The 23,480-nt window shown below is 45.0% G+C and overlaps 1 protein-coding gene across 1 annotated transcript in view; it reads left to right on the plus strand.

Annotated features, from left to right (window-relative positions):
- Positions 1–23,480, plus strand: part of IGSF5 (immunoglobulin superfamily member 5) — a 42,432-nt gene that overhangs the window by 5,889 nt on the left and 13,063 nt on the right. The window contains exons 3-6 of the mRNA XM_045813499.2: positions 4,887–5,204; positions 9,985–10,284; positions 20,341–20,481; positions 23,268–23,292. Of these exons, the coding sequence (XP_045669455.2) occupies positions 4,887–5,204; positions 9,985–10,284; positions 20,341–20,481; positions 23,268–23,292 (784 nt within the window). The remainder of the gene's footprint in view (positions 1–4,886; positions 5,205–9,984; positions 10,285–20,340; positions 20,482–23,267; positions 23,293–23,480) is intronic.

A 23,480-nucleotide genomic window follows, 5' to 3' on the forward strand; every position in this document is an offset into this window, starting at 1 on the left:
AGTCTATGTGTCTGTTTTTGTGCCAGTACCATGCTGTCTTTGTGATCACAGCTTTGTAGTACAGCTCGAAATCCGGCATTGTGATGCCCCCAGCTTTGTTTTTCCTTTTCAACAGTTCCTTGGAGATTCGGGGCCTTTTCTGTTTCCATACAAATTTAAGGATTATTTGTTCCAGTTCTTTGAAAAATGTCATCGGTATTTTGATCGGGATGGCATTGAAAGTGTAGATTGCTCTGGGTAGCATGCACATTTTAACTATGTTAATTCTTCCGATCCATGAGCATGGAATATTTTTCCATCTTTTTCTGTCTTCCTCAATGTCTTTCAAGAGTGATTTATAGTTTCTAGAATATAGATCCTTTACGTCTCTGGTTAAGTTAATTCCAAGGTAACGTATGGTTTTTGGTGCTATTGTAATGGGATGGATTCCCTAATTTCTCTTTCTTCAGTTTCATTATTCGTGTATAGAAATGTAACTGATTTCTGAGCATTGATTTTGTATCCCGCCACATTACTGAATTGCTCTATAACTTGTAGTAGTTTGGGGGTGGATTCTTTTGGGTTTTCCATATAGAGTATCATGTCATCTGCGAAGAGAGACAGTTTGACTTCTTCTTTGCCGATTTGGATACCTTTTATCCCTTTTTGTCGTCTGATTGCTGTTGCAAGGACTTCTAGTACTATGTTGAATAATAGTGGCGAGAGTGGTCATCCTTGTCGTGTTCCTGATCTTGTTATAGGATAATTCAACCTAGTAGTCTGGGCAGGCTTTTTGGAGAGGAGACAACTAGGCTGAGAGCTGAGGAGTAAGCAGAATTGACATGCCAGGCTGATAACTGCCTGTGCAAAGTCCCTGGGGCCAGAAAGAGTCAGTGAGTTCAATAAATTTAGGATAGTCTCATGGCTGGAGGGTGGAGTTTGAGGCAAAAGGAAGTTGATGTGAGACTAAGTAGGGTCTCAAGATATGATAATGTTAATGGTTATCTGGTCTTTATCCAAAATGGATGTGTTTAAAATATCTAAACAAAGTCTGAGTTGGAGGAGGGAGGTAGGAGAGGGGTACCCGATCACCCCGGTTTGCTGAGAATATCCCGCTGGCTGGTTGCCATGTGGGTAGCAGTTCTGGGTGCTGGTGGCACAACAGTGATGCTGGTGGCTCCTGCCGTGCTCAGCAGGACTCTGCAGGTGCCTCAGGACCCCGCCCTCACATCTCAGATTCCTTCTGAGTGTCCCAACGCCTGACGTGTTCTGACTCCCATTTTCTTCCTCAGAGCTGCCACACCAGACGATTTCTCTGCTGCCAAATCATTTGCATTTCCCTTTCACCCTTCTGCTTTTAATTGTCTGCTTTTTGATTCCTTTCCGGTGCCCAAGAGAAGGGGACGTGGGGGGTCCACGGGTGCAGTGAGGAACCCGCTGGAGGAGAGTGGAAGAATGGAGGGATCTAACCCCCTGCCAGGGAGACACCCAGCTGCTCCTCCAGGGAGCCGAGAGAGAGCCTTCTCAGAAGAGTGGTGGGATCCATGTTTGGGGTCAGTTGATGGAGGGCTGGTAGGACGCGTGGAAGCAGGTAGAGGAGCTTCTGTCGAAGGGATTCCCATTTTGCAGACGGGAGGATGCAGTGAATAGAAGATATGCTTCTCAGTCCAGGCTGCAGCCTTTGGCTCATGAAGATGCATGGTGGAGTAGGCTGGTCGGCAGGGGAGGAAGCAAGAGGCGGGGCTGCAGATGCCGGTGTGCAAATTAGAGTGTGAGTGTGGATAAGGGTCTTTCAAGTGGATAAACTCCTGGTGGGGCGACCACCACAGCTGGCGGCCGGGGAAGTGTATGGGAAGGGGGCGCTGACCTTTCCCATGGCTCTGCCCCAGTTTGCCTGTTTGTTCTGCAGAGCCAAAGAGGGAGCACAGGGAAAGGGAGGTTTGATGTGTGATGAAAGGTCTTATTTATAATTTTCTCATATTTGTTCTGTGCAGGGCAGGGTTACACACACCACAGCTGATAGGATTCAGGATGACGAAGGAGGCTCTAGGAATTCGCATTATCAAGATAGGGCTTCTGAGTCACGAGGCAGGGCTGCAGGCGCGTTTACCCATGGTGGGAAGCCAAGACTGCAGGTGATGCTGTCAGGGGAATGTAGTGCTTAGGACTGGGCGCCTCTGGTTTAATTTAGAGGTCAGGCTCAAACTTGAGGAGTTCCCATTTGGCCTCCCTCCCCCTCACCTTCCACGTGCGAAGTAAGGTATGTGGCCTGCATGTCATCGTGGTCACACATGCCGTCTGCTGGCTTGAAGCAAACAGTGTTTGGAGTGAGATAATCTCTCGGCCTTGCACCAGGCAGTGAGGGAGCCATGGTTTCGGATGGGTTTGCATATTCTGTGGGAGCTGCTTAGATGGAGCTCGTGGAGGGAAGGTTGGGTCTCAGCCATCCTGGCACTGCCCACGTCCGAGCTGCTGGGCTCTGTCCACTTAGCTGCCACCAGCCTGCGTCAGGAGCAGGGGGAGAGCGCTGTTGTCACACTGTAGGGTGGGGAAAGCTCGTCTCTTTCCTCAGGGTGTAGATTTGGCTTTTTCTTTTCTTTTGTCCTTCTTCTTGAGATATAATTCAGGGCTCGTGGAAAGAGCCAAGTTGGCACAGTGGCTGTGGCTTCCCTGGGGACTCATTTCTGATTTCCCTCCTCGGGCTTTTTTCTTTTTCTAGAATCCCGATCAAAGGTGTCCTTGGATCAGAGAGACTTGTCCAGGGATAAGGGAGGATACCCAGTAGGGGCTGTTCTTTAGAGTCTCGCTGTCTCTCTTTTCCTATCATGCTCAGAGACTAAAGAAAGAATAGCCATCGTGTTTACCCGAACACAGGGACAGTCTTGGTTAATTCTGACTTTCCCTTAGTACTGTGTCTTTGGAGCCCACAGGACCCCTTCATTGACCTTGACCCTGGCTGCCTCTCCCACGGCTCCTACTTGCTTCTGGGGCACTGTCCGTGCAGCAGGCAGGGCATGCTGGGTACTCAGGTGATGTGTTAATGGGTTAATGCCTGTCCGCGGTGTGGAAACTATGAGGGCTATAATGAGATTCTTTTAGAACCTGTCTTACAAGTTGACCTTATAAGGTTGGAAGGAGAGGGGGCTGCAGTGATTTGGGAGCACTCAGTGTATAGGGCAGGCTGCCTGGTGGACCCCCCCGGAATCATAAAGCTCCAGAAGGTCAGAGGAATCCATTGCAGTCTTACTGATGCGGCAGGCAAGGCTGAGAAGAAACCACGGGCTATGTCTGCTAGGGGTCCTTTTTGCTGCAAGCTCTGAGTGAGATCAGAGGGGAAAATAGCAAAGAGTAAGAAGGTCTGAGTTTGGGTCCCCGCTCACGGCCGTGATCGCAAGTCCTGGGGTATTGCTCTTCGTCGGTAAACAGTAGGTGGTAAAAAGACGAGAATTCAGAGATTGTGAAGATGATCCTTTGCTATGCAAGCTCTACTTTGAATTTTTATTACAAACATGGGAATGTCTGAAAACTCTAGCTGCCAGTGGGCTCCTCTAAGATGATTAGGACATCAGTCCTAAATGGCCAAAATATTTCCTGAGCTCTTCCGGTGTCGACCGTGCTCCATCTCAGGTAATTATGACTGAGGTCATGTGAGTTGGAGAGCCCTTGACGTACCCCATGTGGAAGACCAGTCAGACATTGTCGCTCCAGTGAAAACCGGTGTCACGGTGCATCTGGTGAGTTAGGGTTGAATGTGGTGAAAAGTGGGAAGGAAACAGTTTTGCTTAAATCTGAGACATTCTTGGCTTGTCGTACAAATCAAACATCCCTTCTTGCACATCACATAGTGATGAATGTTTACCGAGTGCTCGAGGGTCAGGGGAAGTGCTTCACGGCGATTATCGTATTTGGCTTTTGAAACAAGTCCCCGCAGTACTTGTGACCCTGTTTTGCAGCTGATGGGAGTGGGGCACGGAGAAGTTGAGATAATTTGTCCCGTGAACTGGAGCCTCACCTGAGAGTCCGTCGTCTTCTGCCTGGGACCCACCTGCCTGTCTGCTGGGAGTTTAAACCCAGCCCTGGATGTAGGGAGACTTGTACCAGGCGGCCAGAGGCATCGCTTGGTTGTTCTCATTAAGAGAGCCCACTCCCTGACATCCTTCTACCTATCCTCTTCCCCCTCTTTGTATCTCCCCTACTCATGTCTCGTCTGGTCCTTAAGAGGAGAGGCATGGCCCCCATGACAGACAATGCGGTTCTCTTGATAACTGGCGACTGACTTACCTATCGCTCCATGACTCAGGATGCCACTGTTGTCTCTCCCTAGATGGATTCCTTCTCTCTCGACCTTGTTTGTCCTCCAGCCCCAGAAACTGTCCCAAGCATCCCATCTAGGGGCTCTAAGAGTGCAGGGCGTGCATGGGGCTGTGATCGCCGCATGCTGGGTTCCCCATTCTCTTTGTGAAGAGGAGCTGCTTTCCACCTTCCCCTCTGAGCCTTGGGATTTCCTCAGAGGTGGGAGTCAAAGATCCTTCCCCTTTCACTGGGAAGATAACTCTCATTTCATAGGGAGGGTGAAAAACTTGCCTTAAATAACAGAGCTGAGCTAGGGAGGTGCCCTCAGGGCCAGGCTGGGATCAGCTTTTCAAGGTAACATCTCTCTGGAGGTAGAGAAACACCATTTTATTTTGCTTCCAGTTTTGCCAGGAGTGCTGAGAACCGTGGAGGGAGGGATTGGAAAGGAGAGATGGGTGGCTTGCTGTTGGACATGGTGTTGGGACCAGGAAGACATGGAGTCTGACCAGTGGGTATCCACAGGTCACAGCTGGTAAATACAGAAGGGTTAAACCGTACAGTTGACTTACATAGATCCATTCACTTACCGCCTTGAAAAACTGGTTGCCTTCCAGCTTCTGGATCCAGCTATCAAATCATAGAAGGTCCCAAGAACGCAACGGTGGTGGAGGGCTCGGAGGCTCACTTCAACTGCACCATCTCACAGGGCTGGAGACTCATCATGTGGACTCTGAATGACGTAGTGGTCCTGAGCGTCACGCCCACGGAGCCCATCATCACCAACGACCGCTTTACCTCTGCCAGTTATGAAGAGGGCGGCAACTCCGTCTCTGAGATGATAATCCATGATGTGCAGCTCCAGGACGCAGGGCGTGTTAAGTGCAGCCTCCAGAACAGTGACCGGGATGCCTCTGCCTTCCTTTCTGTCCAAGGTGGGTACACAGGTGGCTCCGAGCAGAGCAGGTGGCGTCTGCGGGGCCAGGTGCCAGGGAAATGGAAGGACCCTTCAGAGTTCCTGTCACGTGTAATGACGGGTCTGCTGTCAGCCGGAGTTACACTTAGAATGATTCTGAACCAACCAACATCTATTCTTTTGTTATTTGTGTTTCTCACCCCCCTTCCTCACCAATTCTCTTTCTACTTCCCTTCTTTCTGCTTCTCTCGTCTCTCTTCTCCTTCCCCTTTTCTCTCACTAAGATTCTTAAAGACAAGTCTTCCCACTTTCTCATCTGATCTATGTCAGTACTGATATCTTTTGTGACATATACCCCAGATTCTCCCCAGGCCACTTGTGGTCACTGCTCTTTGATTTAAGGAGAACTGCCCATCCTTGCCTTTTCTCTAGTTTCTTATACACTTGACTCTATCTCTGCCTTATGTCATGTATGCGCTTTGAATCATGCTTTACCCTTTACCTCTTTCCAGCTGAACTTCTCCAATCTTTTATTCTTTTCTGCCCCCAGCAGTTCTTATAATCAAAGGTGTGTGTTCATTAGATCTATCCAGTGTTTTCGAAAAGAGTAAATGAAATTTATCGTAATGGATGAGTTATTTTTCATTCTTAGAGGTAATTGTGAGGTGCTCCGAATCATGCTAGATAGTGAAAAAAAAAAAAAAGGATTCTTTACAAGAATTCAGAGCCTCTTTATTAAAGTTTAATCACTTGCACTCCTTATGTAATTGGTGTTTATAAATGCACCGAAGCTAGTAGAGCTCCTGATCTCTGTGGCAGCATTTCTTACAGCAGACCACATCATGGGTTTGAAATTTCTCTTATGTCTATTTATTTGCTTGTCTAGGAGAAATTTCCAAACATCGGATTTGTGTGAATGTTGCATCGAATCCTGTTTGATAACATTTGGCGGAGACACGTACATATCTATTTCTACTTGGTTTTTTCTTTCTTTCTTTTTTTTTTTTAACTTAGCCAAGCTGTTGTCTCTTTACTTTTGTGTGTCTTTAATTTTATAAGGTTTAACGATGTTTTCTAGATAGTGATTTTATGAGACTACCTGGATTATTGGCTTAGTGTGCATGACTAGTTTCTTATTATAATAATTTGTGGTATAAGGAAAAGAACACAGGAAAAAGGGAATCAAAGACAGAGTTCTGGTCTGGCTTTCATCAGTTACCAGCTTGGTGACCTCTGAGGCTCAGCTGCGTCATCTCTAAAATGGTGACAAGGCTACCCTGCCCACCTCGAAGGTTTACTGTGAGGATCTGGTGAAACGATGACCGAGGATAGCTCGAGGACTCCAAAGTCCTGTCTGATTCAGTCCATCGCACATGCAGTCGGGAGCCAGAGCGGTCTAGTGGTTCATGATGCAGGCCAGGGCCCCCGAACTCTAGGTTCAGATTCCAGCTTTATCACTTACTAACTGTGTGACCTTGGCCATGTTATTTGATGACCTCATGCCCTAGTTTCCTCATCATAGGTTTGTTGTGGGATCACATGAGTAGGTTCATGTAAAGCCTTTAAAACAGCACCTGGGTCCTAGCAATCTCCATATAGCCAATTGTTACTATTTATCGCATTCCCAATAAGAGCCCACCCTTGTGTTGGGCATCTGAAAGGGGACTCAAAGATGGATAGAATAAGGCCGAGTCCTGCCCTCAAGAGCCTTACATGAAGAGTAGATAATGCAAATGCATGAATAACATTGGTGCATTGGAGAGGCTGGCAAGGACCCTGAGAGGGCGACAAGCTCAGGTTTGAACTGGGAAGGGGGATGAAAGAATAAGCAAAGCCTTCATGGATGACTCCATGGTGAGGTGCCCTTATGTGCTTCTGAGGTCTGGGGATGATAGGCAAAATGGAAAAGCAAGAGAGGAGAAGGGCACCCCTGGATCAGGGAAACAGGGTCAAAGGCATGACTTGTTGATATGCCTATGTCATATCAAATTTATAAGTCCATGTGGTTTTAAAGTAGCTTTCCTCAAAGCAATGCATCTATGACGTTGTCTGAATATGTCTAAACATGCATTTTTATATGTTGGTAATTACTGTATCTTTTGGCTTTAATACAGATGGAAGAACAAGCATCTAGGGATGTTAAATTCTTCCCCAAGGTCATGCAGAAGGAACCCACAGAGCAGGGACCACACTTGGTCGCATTACCCAGGTTGCAGTGTTCTGAATGGCACTTTGTTCCTAGAGGAACAAATGTTCTCTAAGCAGCAGGATCTCTTTCAAGGGAAAAGAATCTTAAAAAAAGAGGAGACATCCATTTTATTTTTAAAATGAATTATCCAAAGATTTATTTTTTTCCTCCTCATGTATCCGCAAGAAAAATAAGGACAGTTTACGTAACTCCATACTGAGTCATCCAAAATCTACGTGAACATTCTAGTCATCACCCTTGAATAAAGTGTTTGTCGTGCTGCTCGATAAGCTCCATGGGAGAGCTGAATCACAAATATACATAGAAAAAGGAAATGCTTCAGACTGCTTCACCTGTCCAGTCTATCAACCACACACCAAAGTCTAGATCTCTTGTGTTTTGAGGGCCCCTAGACTTGAGTTCAAGATCGTCTATTATTAATTGAGTTAGTTAATTGAGGCAATGTCATCTTAAACCTGTCCATCAAATGAAACAATGAGTGGAGGGAAAGGAACAAGGACAAAACCCTTTAGCTTTGAAAGACAGATCTATTCCTCTCTGGTTGCACTTACAGTAGTCCTTGCGTTAGCAAAGGTGCTCTACTTATTCCAAGAGACTATTGAGGAAAGGAATAATTGGAAATTTAACATTTCAGAGGAAGAAGAGCTTTCAGAGCTGATCCAGTTCCATCTAGTTGGGGAACTCTTGGGCATCCCCTAGATCCTTTCAGGGTCTGTGAAGTCACAACTGTTCCCATAATAATACTAAGATGTGTGTTGCCTTCCCTACAATCATTTCAGTGGTGCACAGGGAGGCTTCCGCTGTACATTGGGAAGGTCTGCATAACCCAGTGGATCTGCCTTTCCTAAATGACCAACGAATAATGATACAAGTCATGCAAAGGTGAAAGGTTAAGCAGAGTGCCAAATAGAGTGGTGGATTTTAATGTAAAAGAGAATAAATTCCTTTATATAGTTTCAGTTTCCACAGTGCAACTAACCTGTAAGAAAACACTACTTGCCAAGTTTTGGTACAGTATCAAAGACTATCCTTGATTATCTGAAAAGCCCTCTCATTATTCCACCTATGTATTCATGTGGGCTCAGATTTTTTTTATATACACCAACTAAAGCAATACATTGTAACAGATTGAATGCAGAAGCTAATATGAGAATCCAGCCAGACATTAAAGAGATTTGCATAAATATAAAACAATGATGTTCTTAATAATTTATTTTGGTTTAAAAATAAAGGTATTTTTTCCATAATAATAAGTTAATCTATGTTAACCTGTAGTGGGTTATCATTGTTATTATAAAATACATATTTAAAAATTTCTAATTTCAAGTATGGTAAATATTGGTAGGTAGAATCCACATTAACAAAAGGTCTTTGGAGTCTTCATAATTTTTAAGGTTGTAAGGTTGTAAAAGGTACTGAAACCTAAACATTTGAAAACCTCTGATCTAGTCAAATTGTTTCATTGGACCAGTGAAAAACAGAGAGCCTGAAAATGTCAGTGACTTGTTCCAGATGATGGCGATTTTGTGGGAAATCCAGGATTGAGAACAAAGTTTTTGATTCTTAGTCCAGTGTTCTTCCCGTTATATTATGCAGCAGGGAGGATATTTTAATTTGGATGTTCCAGTGTTTATATGTTTCACTAAGGCTGTGTCTTTACCGAGCCAATCCTCAGGTCATTTTGTAAATATTAGCACACACAAGCTTTATATTCAGATGAGTTGCATACAGTGTTCACAGCTATGGCTTATGCAGGCGGGTCCTTAATAAAAGCTTTAAAATATTTTATCTGAGTATTTTATTCTGATGTGATTTAGGGTAATTATTTTTATAATTAGATTTTATTTTGATTTAATTTTTTTTAAAGATTTTTTTATTTTTATTTATTCGACAGAGATAGAGACAGCCAGCGAGAGAGGGAACACAGCAGGGGGAATGGGAGAGGAAGAAGCAGGCTCATAGCGGAGGAGCCTGATGTGGGGCTTGATCCCATAACGCCGGGATCACGCCCTGAGCCGAAGGCAGCCGCTTAACCGCTGTGCCACCCAGGCGCCCCTGATTTTGATTTAATTTGTAATTGGAAAAATACTTAAAGGAACTATCACAGGAAGTTATGTTTAAAAATGTGTGACCCAAAAAAATAAATAAAATGGATCTGACTGAAAAGGCCAGGAGAGATTTGCTTTCCATAAGGCTTTGAGATGTGTTCTCCTTACAATGGAAAGAATGTAAAGGTTTTTCCCTTTTTGCTTTGGCTCCCAGGACAACTTGGCAATTCCACATTAGTGGTTGTGTAGCCTCTAATCGCAGTCACATTCGTCCTCTTTCCCATATAATTATCCCCTGGATCCTGATTTTTATTTATTCATTTTCTCTGGAATAATCTCTTTTCTGGTGAGCAACCTCACCTTCTTTAAGGAACCTGGCAGGCATGAATAAAGACACAGTTAAGGTTCTCGATACAGACATGGCCAGTGTGGACTTGGGAAGATAGTGCTTGTGAAATGTGATTTGAAGGAAAAATTAAAGAAAACCTGGAACCAAAAGAGTCACAGTCACTCCTTCAGAACATTTCTCTTTTCTTCTTTAGTTATGGGGGAGTTGCGCATTCCCAGAGGCAACCTTATAGTCACTGAAGATAAACCCTGTAATGTGACTTGCCATGCATCGGGCTGGATCCCTCTCCCAGATATTTCCTGGGAGATTGGCGTTCCGGTGAGCCACTCAAGCTATTATTCTGGCCCGGATCCCAACGACCTCCAAAGTGCAGTGAGTGTCCTGACTCTCACGCCACAGGGCAATGGGACTCTGACTTGCCTGGCTGACATGAAGGGCCCGAACGCTCACAAGTCTGTAACTGTGAATCTTACCGTGGTTCATCCTTCTTGGGGTAAGTGAAAACCTTTTGCTTTATATTAGAAAATTATTGTTGCATTCCTATACTTTATATGTGGTGCTCTTAATCGACAATGCCTAGGAAAATTGTAGTGACCTTGACTTTGGGTAGGGATGGTAATGGAGGCAATCAACATCAGCTTCATGACCCTCTGATTCCACTTGCTTTTAAATTTCATCTTCAAGGTGTCTTTCTTTTCTATTTGCTTATGGAAACCATTAAGAACCTTGACAATTATTTATCACAAAACAGTATCAAGTTCAGTGATAAATACTTGAAGTCAGTGTTTCTCTGTAGCTTTTATCTGTTGTTCCAGTTTGATCCCATCCCCTGGGCCAGTATGAGACAAGCTCTTCTAATATTTGAGGAGGGTATACAGGTGCTCTTGGATTCCTTCCAATTTTAGTAGAATTATGGTTTCTTTTTTTTTTTAATTTTGGCAAATCCACAGTGTATTTTAAAGTACCAAGTCTTATATTTTTTAAAACTCAACTAAGTGACATAAATAAGATTAAACCAGAGAGGGAGAAAAAACATAAGAGACTCTTAACTATAGGGAACAAACTGAGGGTTACTGGAGGGGAGGTGGGTGGGTGGATGGGGTAACTGGGTGATGGGATTAAGGAGGGCACTCCATGTGATGAGCACTGGGTGTTATATGCAACTGATGAATCACTGAATTCTACCTCTGAAACTAATAATACACTCTATGTTAATTAATTGATTTTAAATAAAAAGTATTTAAAGTTTAGATCTGCAAGAGAACCTACTGTAGGGTCCTCGGCATACCAAAATCTCTAACTACACAGCCTACAGGGCGGCAGAGCCTGCTTGAGCTCTGAGTCAGTCCAGGCCAACGAGAAAACATGGGACCCAGAGTTGGAGATTGACTTTAAGCCTTTGTTTTGCAAAAGAGGACAGAAAGGGAGGCCCAGAGAAGTGCTGTGCTCTATTCCATGTCATGTATCGGGTTGGGATGGAACAGGGCCCAGAAACCAGAAAGGGGTTCCCTCTCGGTGCAAAGATTTTCCCACTATGAAAACACCTTTATTCAAAGTTCAGAACAAAGCTACAGCCAGAGCAAGACTGATGATGAGGAGGAGGAGGAGGATGAGGAGGAGGAGGAAGAGGCAGAGGAAAGGAAGGAGAAGGAGAAGAAGAAAAAGAACAAGAAGAAGAAGAAGAGGAAAAAAAGGAGGAGGAGGAGGAGAAGGAGGAGGAGGAGCAATAGGAGGAAGGAGAGGGAGGAGGAGAAGGAGGGGTAGGGAAAGTGGGAGGAGGAGGGGACAGAGAAGGAAAGAAGAAGAAGAATGAGAAGGAGAGGGAGCAGGAGAAGGAGAAGAGGGAGATGAAGGAGGAAGAGGAGAAGAGGGAGAAGGAGGAGGAGGAGGAGAAGAGGGAGATGAAGGAGGAGGAGGAGGAGAAGGAGGAGAAGGCAGGGCAGGGAGGGGGGAGGAGGAGGGGACGGAGAGGGAGAAGAGGAAGGAGAAGAGGAAGAAGGGAAGAGGAGGAAGAAGAAGAAACAGTCCTTCACAGCATGTGACAAGTAAAGGCGCTGTTTGGAGTGCTTCTCCGATATTAACCAAGTTAACCTGCACAACAGGTCTACGAGTAGATCCTCGTCCAGACGGATGTCTGAAATCAAGGTGTTGGTGGGGTGGGTTCCTTCAGAAGACTGTAAGGGAATGATCTCTAGGCCTCTCTTTTAGCTTCTGGTATTTTGCTGGCTGTCTTTGGTGTTTCTTGGCTTGTAGAAGCATCAGCTCAAGCTCTGTTTTCATTTTCACATGGTGCTCTCTCTATGTGCTTGTCTGTGTCCAAATTTTCTGTTTTTTAACAAGGACTCCAGTCATATTGGATTAGAGGGTCCATACCATCCAGTATAAACCCATCTTAATTATATTATGTCTGCAATACTCTATTTCCAAGTAAGATCACATTCTGGGAATACTGGAGGTTAGTACTTAAACATATGAATTTTAGGGGGACACAAATCAACCCATGATAACGTCTCTATGAACCTGTAAAAAGCCATTCAGAGTCTACCCTGGGGTCAGTACCAACGATTCTGTGCTTTGCACTGCAGGGATTGATCCTCAGTGCAGTGAGCACAAGCTTGCTTCCCTGTTGTTAGGATGTTGTCTCCGGTCTCTGACTCAGATGCCCCCAGAGACCAGGTGGACAACAGAAATGAACGCACGACTGAATACATGTATCAGGTAGAAGATGGAGTGGAGGGGCCCACTGGGAACCAGAAGTCGTGCTCCATCCACAGGGAGCAGCCATTCCAGCCCCAGCTGGTTGTTGCTAGAAGGAAAAGGGACCCAGGACTGCTACATCTTCGACGTGGGTCTGGTGACCATCAATGCTTTTGAGGGAGAAGGACACAGAAATCTGTGTTTCTTTGATTTTAAGTCAAGATTAACTTATTTTAGCTTATTTTTAAAATCTTTTTAAAGATTTTATTTATTTGTGAGAGAGAGTACAAGCAGGGGGAGGGGCAGGGGGAGAGGGAGAAGCAGGCTCTCCACTGAGCAGGGAGCCCCATGTGGGGCTTGATCTGAGGACCCCCAGATCATAACCTGAGCTGAAAGCAGATGCTTAACTGACTGAGCCACCCAGATGCCTCTCCAGTTTATTATTTTTAACAACTAAAACCTTTAGAAAAGTTGCAAGACCAGTACGATGAATACTGATGTACCTTCACCTGGATACAACGAATGTTAATATTTTGTCATGTTTGCCTCTCTCTCTCTCTCTGTCAGCTTTTTTTTTCTGAACCATATGAGAGTTTATGACACTTTACCCCTGTATCCCTCAACATGTTTATCATAAGAATGAAGGCATTCTATTTAACCACACCTGATGTAGGTGGCAATCGGGAAATGTAATGTTGACACAAGACTGTTACATAATATACAGTCCATATTAAAGTTTCACCAGTGTTCTTTATAGAGATTTTCTTCTCCAAACCAGGATCCAGTCAAAGACCGCGAGTTGCCTTTCGCTGTCAGGTGTGTAGTCTCATTCTTTTACTCTTTTTTTTTTTTTTTTAAGATTTTTTATTTATTTATGTGACAGAGAGACAGCCAGCGAGAGAGGGAACACAGCAGGGGAGTGGGAGAGGAAGAAGCAGGCTCCCAGCCGAGGAGCCCGATGTGGGACTCGATCCCGGAACTCCGGGATCATGCCCTGAGCCGAAGGCAGACACTCAACGACTGCGCTACCCAGGCGCCCCTCGTTCTTTTACTCTTGAATGGTTCCCTCACCTTTTCTGTCTTTCCTGATATAAACATTTTTGAAGGGTCCAGGCCATCTTTGCAAGACACATTAATTTGGATTTGTCTGAGGTTTTCCAGCGTACTTTGATTTGAGGCTAAATATTCTAGGCAAGTCGTGGGTAATGTCACCTGGACTCGTGATGCCAATTTTCTCTATCACTGGTAATAAGTTTGATCATTTGGTTAATGATTTCTCCATTGTAAAGGTCCCTTTCTCCATATAAAGAATATGTGATCAGTGAGTACTGTATGAATATCTTATTTCCCAGCGGTCTTTCCTCCTAATAGTTTTTGCATTCATCAGTAAGTCATTGCCTGAATCTGTTGTTTCTATGGTGCTTGTAAAAGAATGATTTTCTGGCTTCATGTTTTTATATTTGTTGATGTCTAATGTCAGGAAGAGACTTCTCTTGACTTTTTTTTTTAAACCAGTTTTAGTATGGACTCATTTTTATTCAATACACTATAAAGGGCTCCTGTCATTATTCATTCTGATGCTCAGATTGCTCCAGATTTGGCTAGCAGGAATCCCTTCCAGCTGGCTCTGGTGTCCTTTTGACATGGCCCTATTAGTTTTTGAGCACTTGGCCCAACATGAGGTTCTGAACTCCCTTTGCATTTCCCCCGTTTTATCCTGGAATCAGCCATTTCTCCAAGGAGCCAATCCAGCCGCCTTCGAAGCTATTTAAATATGATCAAGTATGGTCCAAGCTTTGAAAGGGAAGGTTTTAAAAAAGTTCCATTAGCACCAAATGGAACGAAATCAACTGTTTAAACCACACATATTAACAAGGTAACAGTGCAACAAAGAGGTCTGGTCTGATGGATGATGCCCTGTCGAGATGGATTTTAGAGATTCACTCGCCTGCAAAGTTTTTCTTCTGTAGGGAAGAGCAAGGGGCACTTAATTTCCCTTGATCGGGTTTAATTCAGGGGAGTGCTTCCTTCGTAGGCTAGGGCTAGGGAAGTCAGCGGCCTTAATTACGGCAGCTGGAGTCCCCCCCCCCCCCCCCCCCCCGCCTCAGAGGGAAGTGCAGTGGGTACCTTGCAATGCGTCTCCCTTTATTGCACCCATTTGGAAAAGGGTAATTTGTTTCTAAATTATTCATCAAGATCCAGAGCAGCGGGTGGCTGGGTGCACGTTGTGTATTTTATGCACGCGCTAGTAGCTGAAGACCTCATTACAGCCCCTGCTGCTGGTGTCTGGGAGGCTTCCAGAAGCACAGCCAGGGGTAAGGAGAGCCCAGAACAAACACGCCTACGCTGTGCGGGCTTCTCCAGGAATCGATAAGCATCCGTCCTGCCACCCATTTCCCTCTGAAAGTGCAAGGAGACTGTGTCCATTGTGTTCACTTCTGGAACAGTCCCTGGGAGTCGTTGCAGGAAGAACAGTGGCAGTTTAGGAAGGCTAATTAGTTCAAGCCAAACAATCATTGATTCTTGAAAGAAAGGCATCCTGGAAAGGGTGCTGCTAATGTTTTTGAAGAGACTGATTTTCTCGATTCCAGAAGCAGCACAGACTTCAAGCACTGCGGACACAGGTACAACGGGAAGGTGGGAGCCCCCGCCCTGCCCGCCTTGGGATGAGCCCTGTCCGCCCTCTGTGCCCCCAGCTGTGTTGCTTTCTCTGTTTTCCCCACTCAAGGGAACAGGCTGTGAAGTGTTAGAGCAAAGCAACGTTTTTAGAACAGCGGAGCACTCGGTAGGGTGCAGCGACTCCCGGTTGTAATCTCAGTTTGGTGAGGAGTGGCAACTTTGCAGGTAGACCGAGTGGGGGGAGTGACAGTCCTGGGTCACAGCTCTGGGTCTGGTTGTGAAACTCTGGGCAAGTCGCTGACTTCCGCGGCTCAGTATCCTTGCCGGTAAAATGAGAGGGAGAAGAATAGGGCAGAAGTTCTCTCCCCTGGCTGCCTGTGAGCTTCCAGGACCTTCAGCACACGGGATGAGGCTCAGGCCCCACCCCAGAGGTTCTGATTGAATTGGTTTGTGTGGAGCCTGGAAATTGACATTTTTAAGAAAGCTCCCCGATTGCTGGGCAGTCAGACCCGGGATTACAGAACAGGGAGATCCTGAAGAAGGCCTTGTCTCCTGACCCAGCCTCATCAGGTGCCACTATCCACGCAGACTTGGACACCAGACAGCCTGGGCTCCGATCCCAGCTTGCCTACTTAGTTGCTGTGTGGCTTTAGGCAAGTTACTTAACCTCTCTGTGCCTCAGTTTTCTCATCTGTAAAACTGAGATAGTAATAATAATATCTACCTCACGGGCTTGTTGTTGGTGTGAGAAGTAAGTGGGTTAAAACGTCTGGGGCACTCAGGACAGTCCCTGCCACAAAGCCCACAGTGCAGGAGAGGGGACGGCTGCTCCCTCTTGTTTCACTGATTCAGGGACCTCCTGCGTCCCCCCTAGTCTGCACAGGAGGATGCTTTGCACATGCCACTGGTGACATTTTGTACTGATCCAGTTGGTTTCGAGAAATTCCATGTGGCCTTTTAAAACTCTGAGCATTTCTGTGAGAGCATCTGGGAAGTCCTATCTTCCTTTTCTAAAAGCACAGATGGGAAAAGGACAATCCTGAAGCTGAGATTAAAGTTGCACAGTAAATTCAGCAATGCGGTCCTGACGTGCACAGTCGTGTGAGGGAACGTAGGGAGGAAGGCGAGTGACGTTGAACTTGGAAGTCATCTTCCTCAGTTGCTAAGTGCACATAGGCATCCTTGCCATCACCTCCGCCGTTTGTCTTGAACCGTTATGTCCACACCCTTCGCTAGGGCACAAGTCAGGGACCAGCGCCCACCTGGGCTCTCCATTTCCTGGACTGTATCTTCCCAGAAGATATTCCAAGTTGGACACACAATACGAATAGAAAGACAAGAGTCACAGCCCCGGGTTGTCTCCTGTTCTGAGTGCCCTTGTCCAGTTCACTGAGCCTCTTTGTTCCAAGTATCTTATCCACACAATGCCGGGGTTGGATTATGGACAAGGTCATTGCAAGATTCCATGCCTTCTGTCCACTGTTCTGCTTTTTATCAATAGATGACCATTATTTATTTTTCTTTCGATCCACTGTAAATGTACTCATTTAAAAATTAATATCACACCAGGGCGCCTGGGTAGCGCAGTCATTAAGCGTCTGCCTTCGGCTCAGGGCGTGATCCCGGCGATCTGGGATCGAGCCCCACATCAGGTTCCTCCGCTAGGAGCCTGCTTCTTCCTCTCCCACTCCCCCTGCTTGTGTTCCCTCCCTCGCTGGCTGTCTCTCTGTCGAATAAATAAATAAAATATTTAAAAAAAAATTAACATCACACCGAAGTGTCTATGATACATATGCATGTGTGCTTTCATATATGTATGTCATATATGATAAATTAAAAATTATTATTAAAATAAGGAAGATTCTTCTGTGCAGCTCCAGTACCAAAAGACACCTTCTCATGGCTCAAGCACCATGTTTCTTTGGAGGGGGCTCCACTGGAGTAGAGAGAGAATGTAAGTCTTCCCTTGGTGTGAAACTCCAGGGGAAGTTTGACCCCTAGTGGACTGTGGTCACAGCTTATAGGAAGCAAAAGAAAGAGCCACTTGGCTTTGAGACCAGTTGCTGTTTTGGTGAGATTTGGGGGCTGTTAGGTGAGAGCAGACATCACTTTGCTAAACTTGGTGGTTAAATTAAGGGACAAGAGAGTGAGTGAGGTCACGATATCACCTGCTGTCTTCCTTGGTTTGGTCTCCAAACCCCGTGAGGTGGCCCTTCCCTCCCTTTAAATAACTCCTCCCTGAAGATAAGTAGCAGTTTCTGTGCTAGATCAGAGGAAAGGTTGTCATGTCAAGACTTGGTTGACAGAAGCTTGGCACGCTGAACATTTTTTCTAGTAGGGGAGGAAAGTGCCCTGATAGGGAATGTTTGAGTAAGTCAACAATGTGTGTTGACTTTTTCCAGTAGGATTTTCAAGCCCATCTCTTGAATCCTGAGCCAGATCTTAATTTCTAACCCCAGCTGTCTCCCTTATTATGAAAGTTTCTAATATTTGCAAACTTCAATTTGTAACAAGTTCATCAGACTGATTTAGGATGACGTCAGCAATCTTGAACGTGTGTGTCATACCTTACGGTGTTCTCAGCACTTTTACCCACATCCCGAGTCTCTGAACAGCCTGAGGGGTGGGGGGCAGGAATTGTTGTGCATGAGTGAGCCAGCGGCCAGGGGGCGCTCAGAAACAGTGGTCACGGGATTTCACTGGATTCATTGACAGGAAGCCCAAAGCTCTTTGTCAGTCAGAAGCTTCCACGTGGTGATCTGAGTTTAAACCCCAGATTGTGATTATCATAAATGTGGTTTTGGACCTAATTTTTTTTATCACATCCATAACAGGGAGATTATGGGAACATCCTGTAATGTGGCAGTTTTCTTCGGAAGCGTTTCCATTTTGGGCATTCTCAATGTGTGGGTCACGAACCACCTGCATTAGAATCACCTGGGGTGCCATTCCAGACCCCCTGACTTGGCACCATGGGGGGCGGGCTTTGAATCTGCTTGTGTAACAACATTCCCGGTGATGAGTGGGAATTTTGCTCTCTGTGTTACAAGCGGATAACTTGTATTACTCTCTGGATGTGAAGAGACTGGCTTATTTGAAAGTTCCAGTTGCGGGGGTGCCTGGCTGGCTCAGTCAGTTAAGCGTCTGACTCTTGATTTCGGCTCGGGTCGTGATCTCAGGGTGGTGAGATCAGGCCCTGCGTTGGACTCCGAGCTCATTGTAGAGTCTGCCTGGCTCTCTCCCTCTGCTCCTTCCCCGGCTCTTTCTCTTTCTCTCAAATAAATAGATAAAAATAAAATCTTAAAGCTCCAATTCTGAGGCTGAGGAGGGTTGATATGGGAAGGATAGACTCCTGTCCCTACCACCTCCACCTTTCCTAGGGAACTCTATTCCTATCTCTATCTGTCCCAACTCATCTCACAAAAATGGTGGGTGATGTGGAGATCCATCCTCCCCCGCCCCTCCATACCTCCATCCCTCCCTGCCTCCATTCATCCAATGTGCCCAAGACATGCCGCGTGCTTGGGATATATGAAAAATGAGACAGTCCTCGACCTTGAAGGGACTACGTTTTGTTTAGACAGTAGCAGATGTGTAAGAAGAACTGGAAGTGATAACAGTCAATTTCACAAACATTTAAGGTGACAATGAAAAGGAGATGTTTTTAAAAAAGGAAGTTTTAAATAACGATCACACGTAATGCAGAGAAGCTTTGCACGAAGAGCAGAAGACACGTACCCTTTTATATTATGTAATTCTTCAAAGCACAGAGTTCTCTGAATTTTAGCACTTGCTTGGACATCAGTCCATGTATTATTTTTCAGTGGAATCCCTACTTGTCCATGAGTCAGAATCCATGTAGTCGATGATGGTAGAAACCAGGGCATTAGTGATCATCTCTAACCATCACCACAAGGGACTCTGAGCCTTTAACTTTGACACAGGATTAGCAAATTATGATTTCAAGGTGAGTTTTCACGGAAAACTCTACGGAGGAACACCCAAGAACTGTTTTCCCACTACAACCTCTGGTTCCAATGTGCTGGAGAGGCTGTTGATTCACAAACTCTACCTTCCTTCATAGGAAGTCTGTTGTTTCAGTATTTTCTGATGACCTGCATTTAATAAAATAGCATTCATTCACAATGAGGGTCCAACCAAGCACTCAGGGTTGAGTGGCAGGCTTTATGGAGCAGCACTTCGCATTTGAACAGATCAACTTAAACGCGGTTTTGACCTCAGCGTGGTTCAGGAGGGGAAATGCAATGCCGGATAAGACCTCCTTGCAGTTCTCGCAAGCCCTCGGCTGGGCGGTGCTGTCCAGTGGGACTTTCTGTGATGAGGACAATGCTCTACACCTGTTGGAACTGAGCACTTGAAATGTGACGAGTGCGACTGAGGAGTTGAGGAGTTAATTACATATAATTTTGGTTCATTTAATTTGAATTTAGATAAATGCGTGAAACATGCTAGACAGCTCTGGCTAAGACAGGACTGCCGTACGTCAGGTTGGCTTTCTCCTCTCCCTTCCCTCCTGCCCCACTCCCTTTCACTCCCCACTGGCACTTGCCGATCCGTTCTTTTCCCAACTCCATGCCTACTGGACACAATGAGAGGGCAAAGTGGACTTAAAGGAAGGTGATTCCTGAAGAGCCTTGGGAAACAGCAGTCAGCGGAGAAAGGCTTTCTGTGGGTGGGGTGTGGGTGGGCTGGGGCTGAAAGCCTTGCAGTATGCTCTTTTAGCTGTGACCCCTCTTCAGTTTGTCCTCATATCTTTTGGACCCTGGACCCCTGATGGGTGGGAACATGGAAGGGAGAACCAAAATCTAGTCTTGCAGTCTTGTCCAGCAGTAGGCTTCTCAGTATGTCTTGGCTATAAATAAAGGATGTTGGAGTGTGGTAATTGCTACTCCAACCTGGGAGCTGCCGCCCCTTGCCATCTACTCTCCTTTAGGACTGGTCGAGGTGCGAACCAACGGGTACTGGGACTGTGCTGCTCGGTGGTATTTACTGGCAGCAGTAAGTATCGTAGTAGAAGATATTGTAGAGTATTGCACATCTGAGCAGGCTCAAGAGAAGTTGGCCTATGACACCCAGCTGTGGCGGGCCGAATAGTTACAATATTATTGGAAAACAACATCTGACCTACACGGTGGCAGAACCAGTGATCATGTACCCTGGACAGTAGCAACACCACTAAATACAATTTTCCTCTCTCCTTTCCACCTTACAGGCAGCGTTGATAAAGCAGGTGCCTCCTTGCCTGCCTGGGCCATAGCTCTGCTGGCAGTGTCCTTGTCATTGCTTTTGATCCTGATCATTGTTCTGATTATAATATTCTGCTGCTGTTGTGTCACCGGGCAAGAGGAAAAAGGTAATGTTTTGTTCGTATAGATTTGTATGTATTTTTGAACTTTTGGTACAAGCACTTGAAATTCATTAGCTCCTCAGCAATTTTGTAAGATGCGCTGGGCTTCGGAGAGTCCTTCACTTGGAAGTGGACGTGTGAGCGTCAGAGAACGAGAGGACTTTCTGAAGAAGGGATGCATTCCTTCGGGGCCAGGTGTAACCCCTCCGGGAAAAACCGAGATCTTCACACTTTTGGGAAGGTGAAGAGACGGTACCTCTCTGAACAAAGACACTGACTATTTGAGTTTTGTGTATATTTGCGAGGATGTAAGGGCATTGTAATCTGCCATTCAGAAATGCTACGCTTTTTTTCTAGAATAATACCTACCCATCTGAGCACATTAAAAGATGATTTCCTATTTTGTATTTTGTATTCCATATTGCCTTTTGTAGGCAAATATTGTAGTGGTAGGAAGAAAAAGAAGGTCTCCTGTTAAGTAAAAATAGTACAGACAAAATTAAAGATAATTACACATCTCTTCTGAATGAGGTCTTTTGAGGTACTCAAAAGCAGTGGCCTTGTTTGGGGGTAAGGCTCATCATCAGGGGTGAGCTCGTCAACATTGGGGTGGGCTTGTCATAGGATCCTTGTCATATGGTTGGCTCAGGACTTTCTAGGTGCTGAATGGATGTCCAGCCTTACATTTCTTTGTCTCATAAAACCTCACCTATGCTTATTTGAGTATTTTCTGCAGTTAACTTATTTTTCTTAAAATCAGACTTCTGATAGTAGGCTACGTGTCAGGGTAATTGCATTTAAAATTTTATTGATACGCACTGCCATTTATGAGCACTTTTTATGGCCGTGCCAGACACGACGTCAATAACCTTACACGGAACACGTCTCGAAGTGAGAGATTCTGCGTAAAGTGCACACTTATGCTGCATCTATGCTAACTGTGTAGCCTTTACCCCGTGTGGACTTGGGACTGGGAATCAATTCTGTCCTACAACTTTATTCCCTAGGCAACAGCACATGAAAAGTAGTGAGCCTCTGCTGGCCCAGATTTGACGGGAATTTGCTTTTACCTGGGAGTTACCCTAAATGCCACAGATGGATTACTCAAGTAGAATACACTGGATTTTAAATGAAAACTATTGGATAACTTAAATTTTAAGTGAGAAGTGACGAGGATTGTTCAGTGCCTTCAGATTACTATTTTTAACGTTAGCTGCTGTGGTGTCCTTGGAGGACATTCAGGTTATTTGGGCTTCTGCTTCTCTTCAGCTGTTTTTTGTCTGTTCCACGGCAGCCTAGTAAGAAGGTGGTGGGGGTTGGTGGCCCATGTAAGATGTACACCAGGGTGACTCTCTGATTCTTAGAATCCTCATTTACAAGATGGGAATAAGTACCATCCTATAGGCTGGTTGTGAGGATGAAATAAAATGATACATGAAACTGTTTCCATCTTAGATTTTATCCTTTATTTAACATTGAGATGAAAAGCTCCTAGAAGAGTGAGCTGTTTTTATTGCCCTGGTTCATAACAGGTCTAGGTAAGGGCTATGGACAGGGCCTGCGACAACCTACTTACAAAGGCCACCCCTTTGGGTGGTGTTCACGGTGGACACTACACTTCACCTTGACATAAATGTAAAGGATCCAGGGAGGTCCTGGACTTCCCCATGACAGTGATCTCCATGCTTAAAAACAACAAGCATCAAATGTCTTCAGAAGTATTTTCTGGCACTTTGCTCTGCCGATGCCTAGAGGATTCTCAGTGCTCTCACTGGTTAACTGGGGACTGACCGAGGAGGGGTGAGGACCCTGCTCGGTGTGGTCTGAAGGCTTGGGATTGCTTCCGCTAATAGAGCAGAGAAACCAAGAGCTCGTCTCCTGGAGCCTATCCCTTATGGGAGCACTAGTGACATTCCAGACTGTCTCTCTCTTTCATTGCAAATAAGATTGCTTCTGAGGTCCAATTTGGGGTGTGAATTGGCAGATGTTATTTCAACTGGAAGTACGTGAGAACATATCTAAAAATAAAGAAGATGAATATTTTTTTTAGATTTCAGTAAAGCTTGATGAATAGAAGGCCTAGACAGGACAGCAGAGTTGCAAAGAACACTGGCTTTTGAGACTGATGACTGGGGACTGGTGTATGGCTCTCTTACTCCCTATTTCCAGGTCCTATGTCCCCTCCAGTCCAAGAATCAAGTGATTAAAAACATTACTAATTTAATGACAGCTTTTGGGGGTGCATGCAACTCTGTGCATTGATACCATTGTTACATATTGATTGAAAATGTATCTTAGAATTAAGGAAGTACAATGCTTCAGCAGTGTAATTCCTTATTTGTTGAAGTATGGTAATAAAATATAATAGTGTCTAGTTTGTTAAAAATATGACGACACTAACACCTACCTCTTGGATTGTTGTAACGATTGGATGAAACAATGTCTTGCACGGTGCTGGCACGCAGTGAGTGTGAATGAATGGCAGTAGGGACTGGGAATGCAGAATGCCTCTTCCTGGTGAATGGAGTCTTCATATCTCGCCAGTCAAATTCAAGATTCATTAAGAACCTATTAGGTACCTACTATACTTTAGATATGTTATGAGACGATAGTTAACAGCGAATTCTTCCTGCCTTATGCTTGAAAGTCATTTGGTAATTTGGTGTGGGGGAATTTAATAATATCTAATGGATCACAAATACAAAGCAATGTATTTAAAATCGGGGGTATTTTCAGAATAACTATCCTGATTTTGCTAATGTGATTTTGTTCCCTTTTTTTTTTTTTTGCAGAATCTAGTTATCAGAGCGAAATAAGGTAAGTTTGAAATCACATCAATTTTCTGAAAAAAAAACAAACAACTGAAAAACAACCAAACAACTCCAATCCTACCACCACTAACATACCCAACTGTGGGGTTTCAGGATTATGTTACTCAAAATTAAGTACTGAAAATGGACAACTCTGAAAAACAAGTATGCCAAATACAAACTCATATGGCAAAA

The sequence above is a fragment of the Ursus americanus genome, chromosome 4 (genome assembly GCF_024610735.1).
Source record: "Ursus americanus isolate L20-20 chromosome 4, mUrsAme1.1.p, whole genome shotgun sequence".
Classification (NCBI taxonomy): Eukaryota; Metazoa; Chordata; class Mammalia; order Carnivora; family Ursidae; genus Ursus; species Ursus americanus.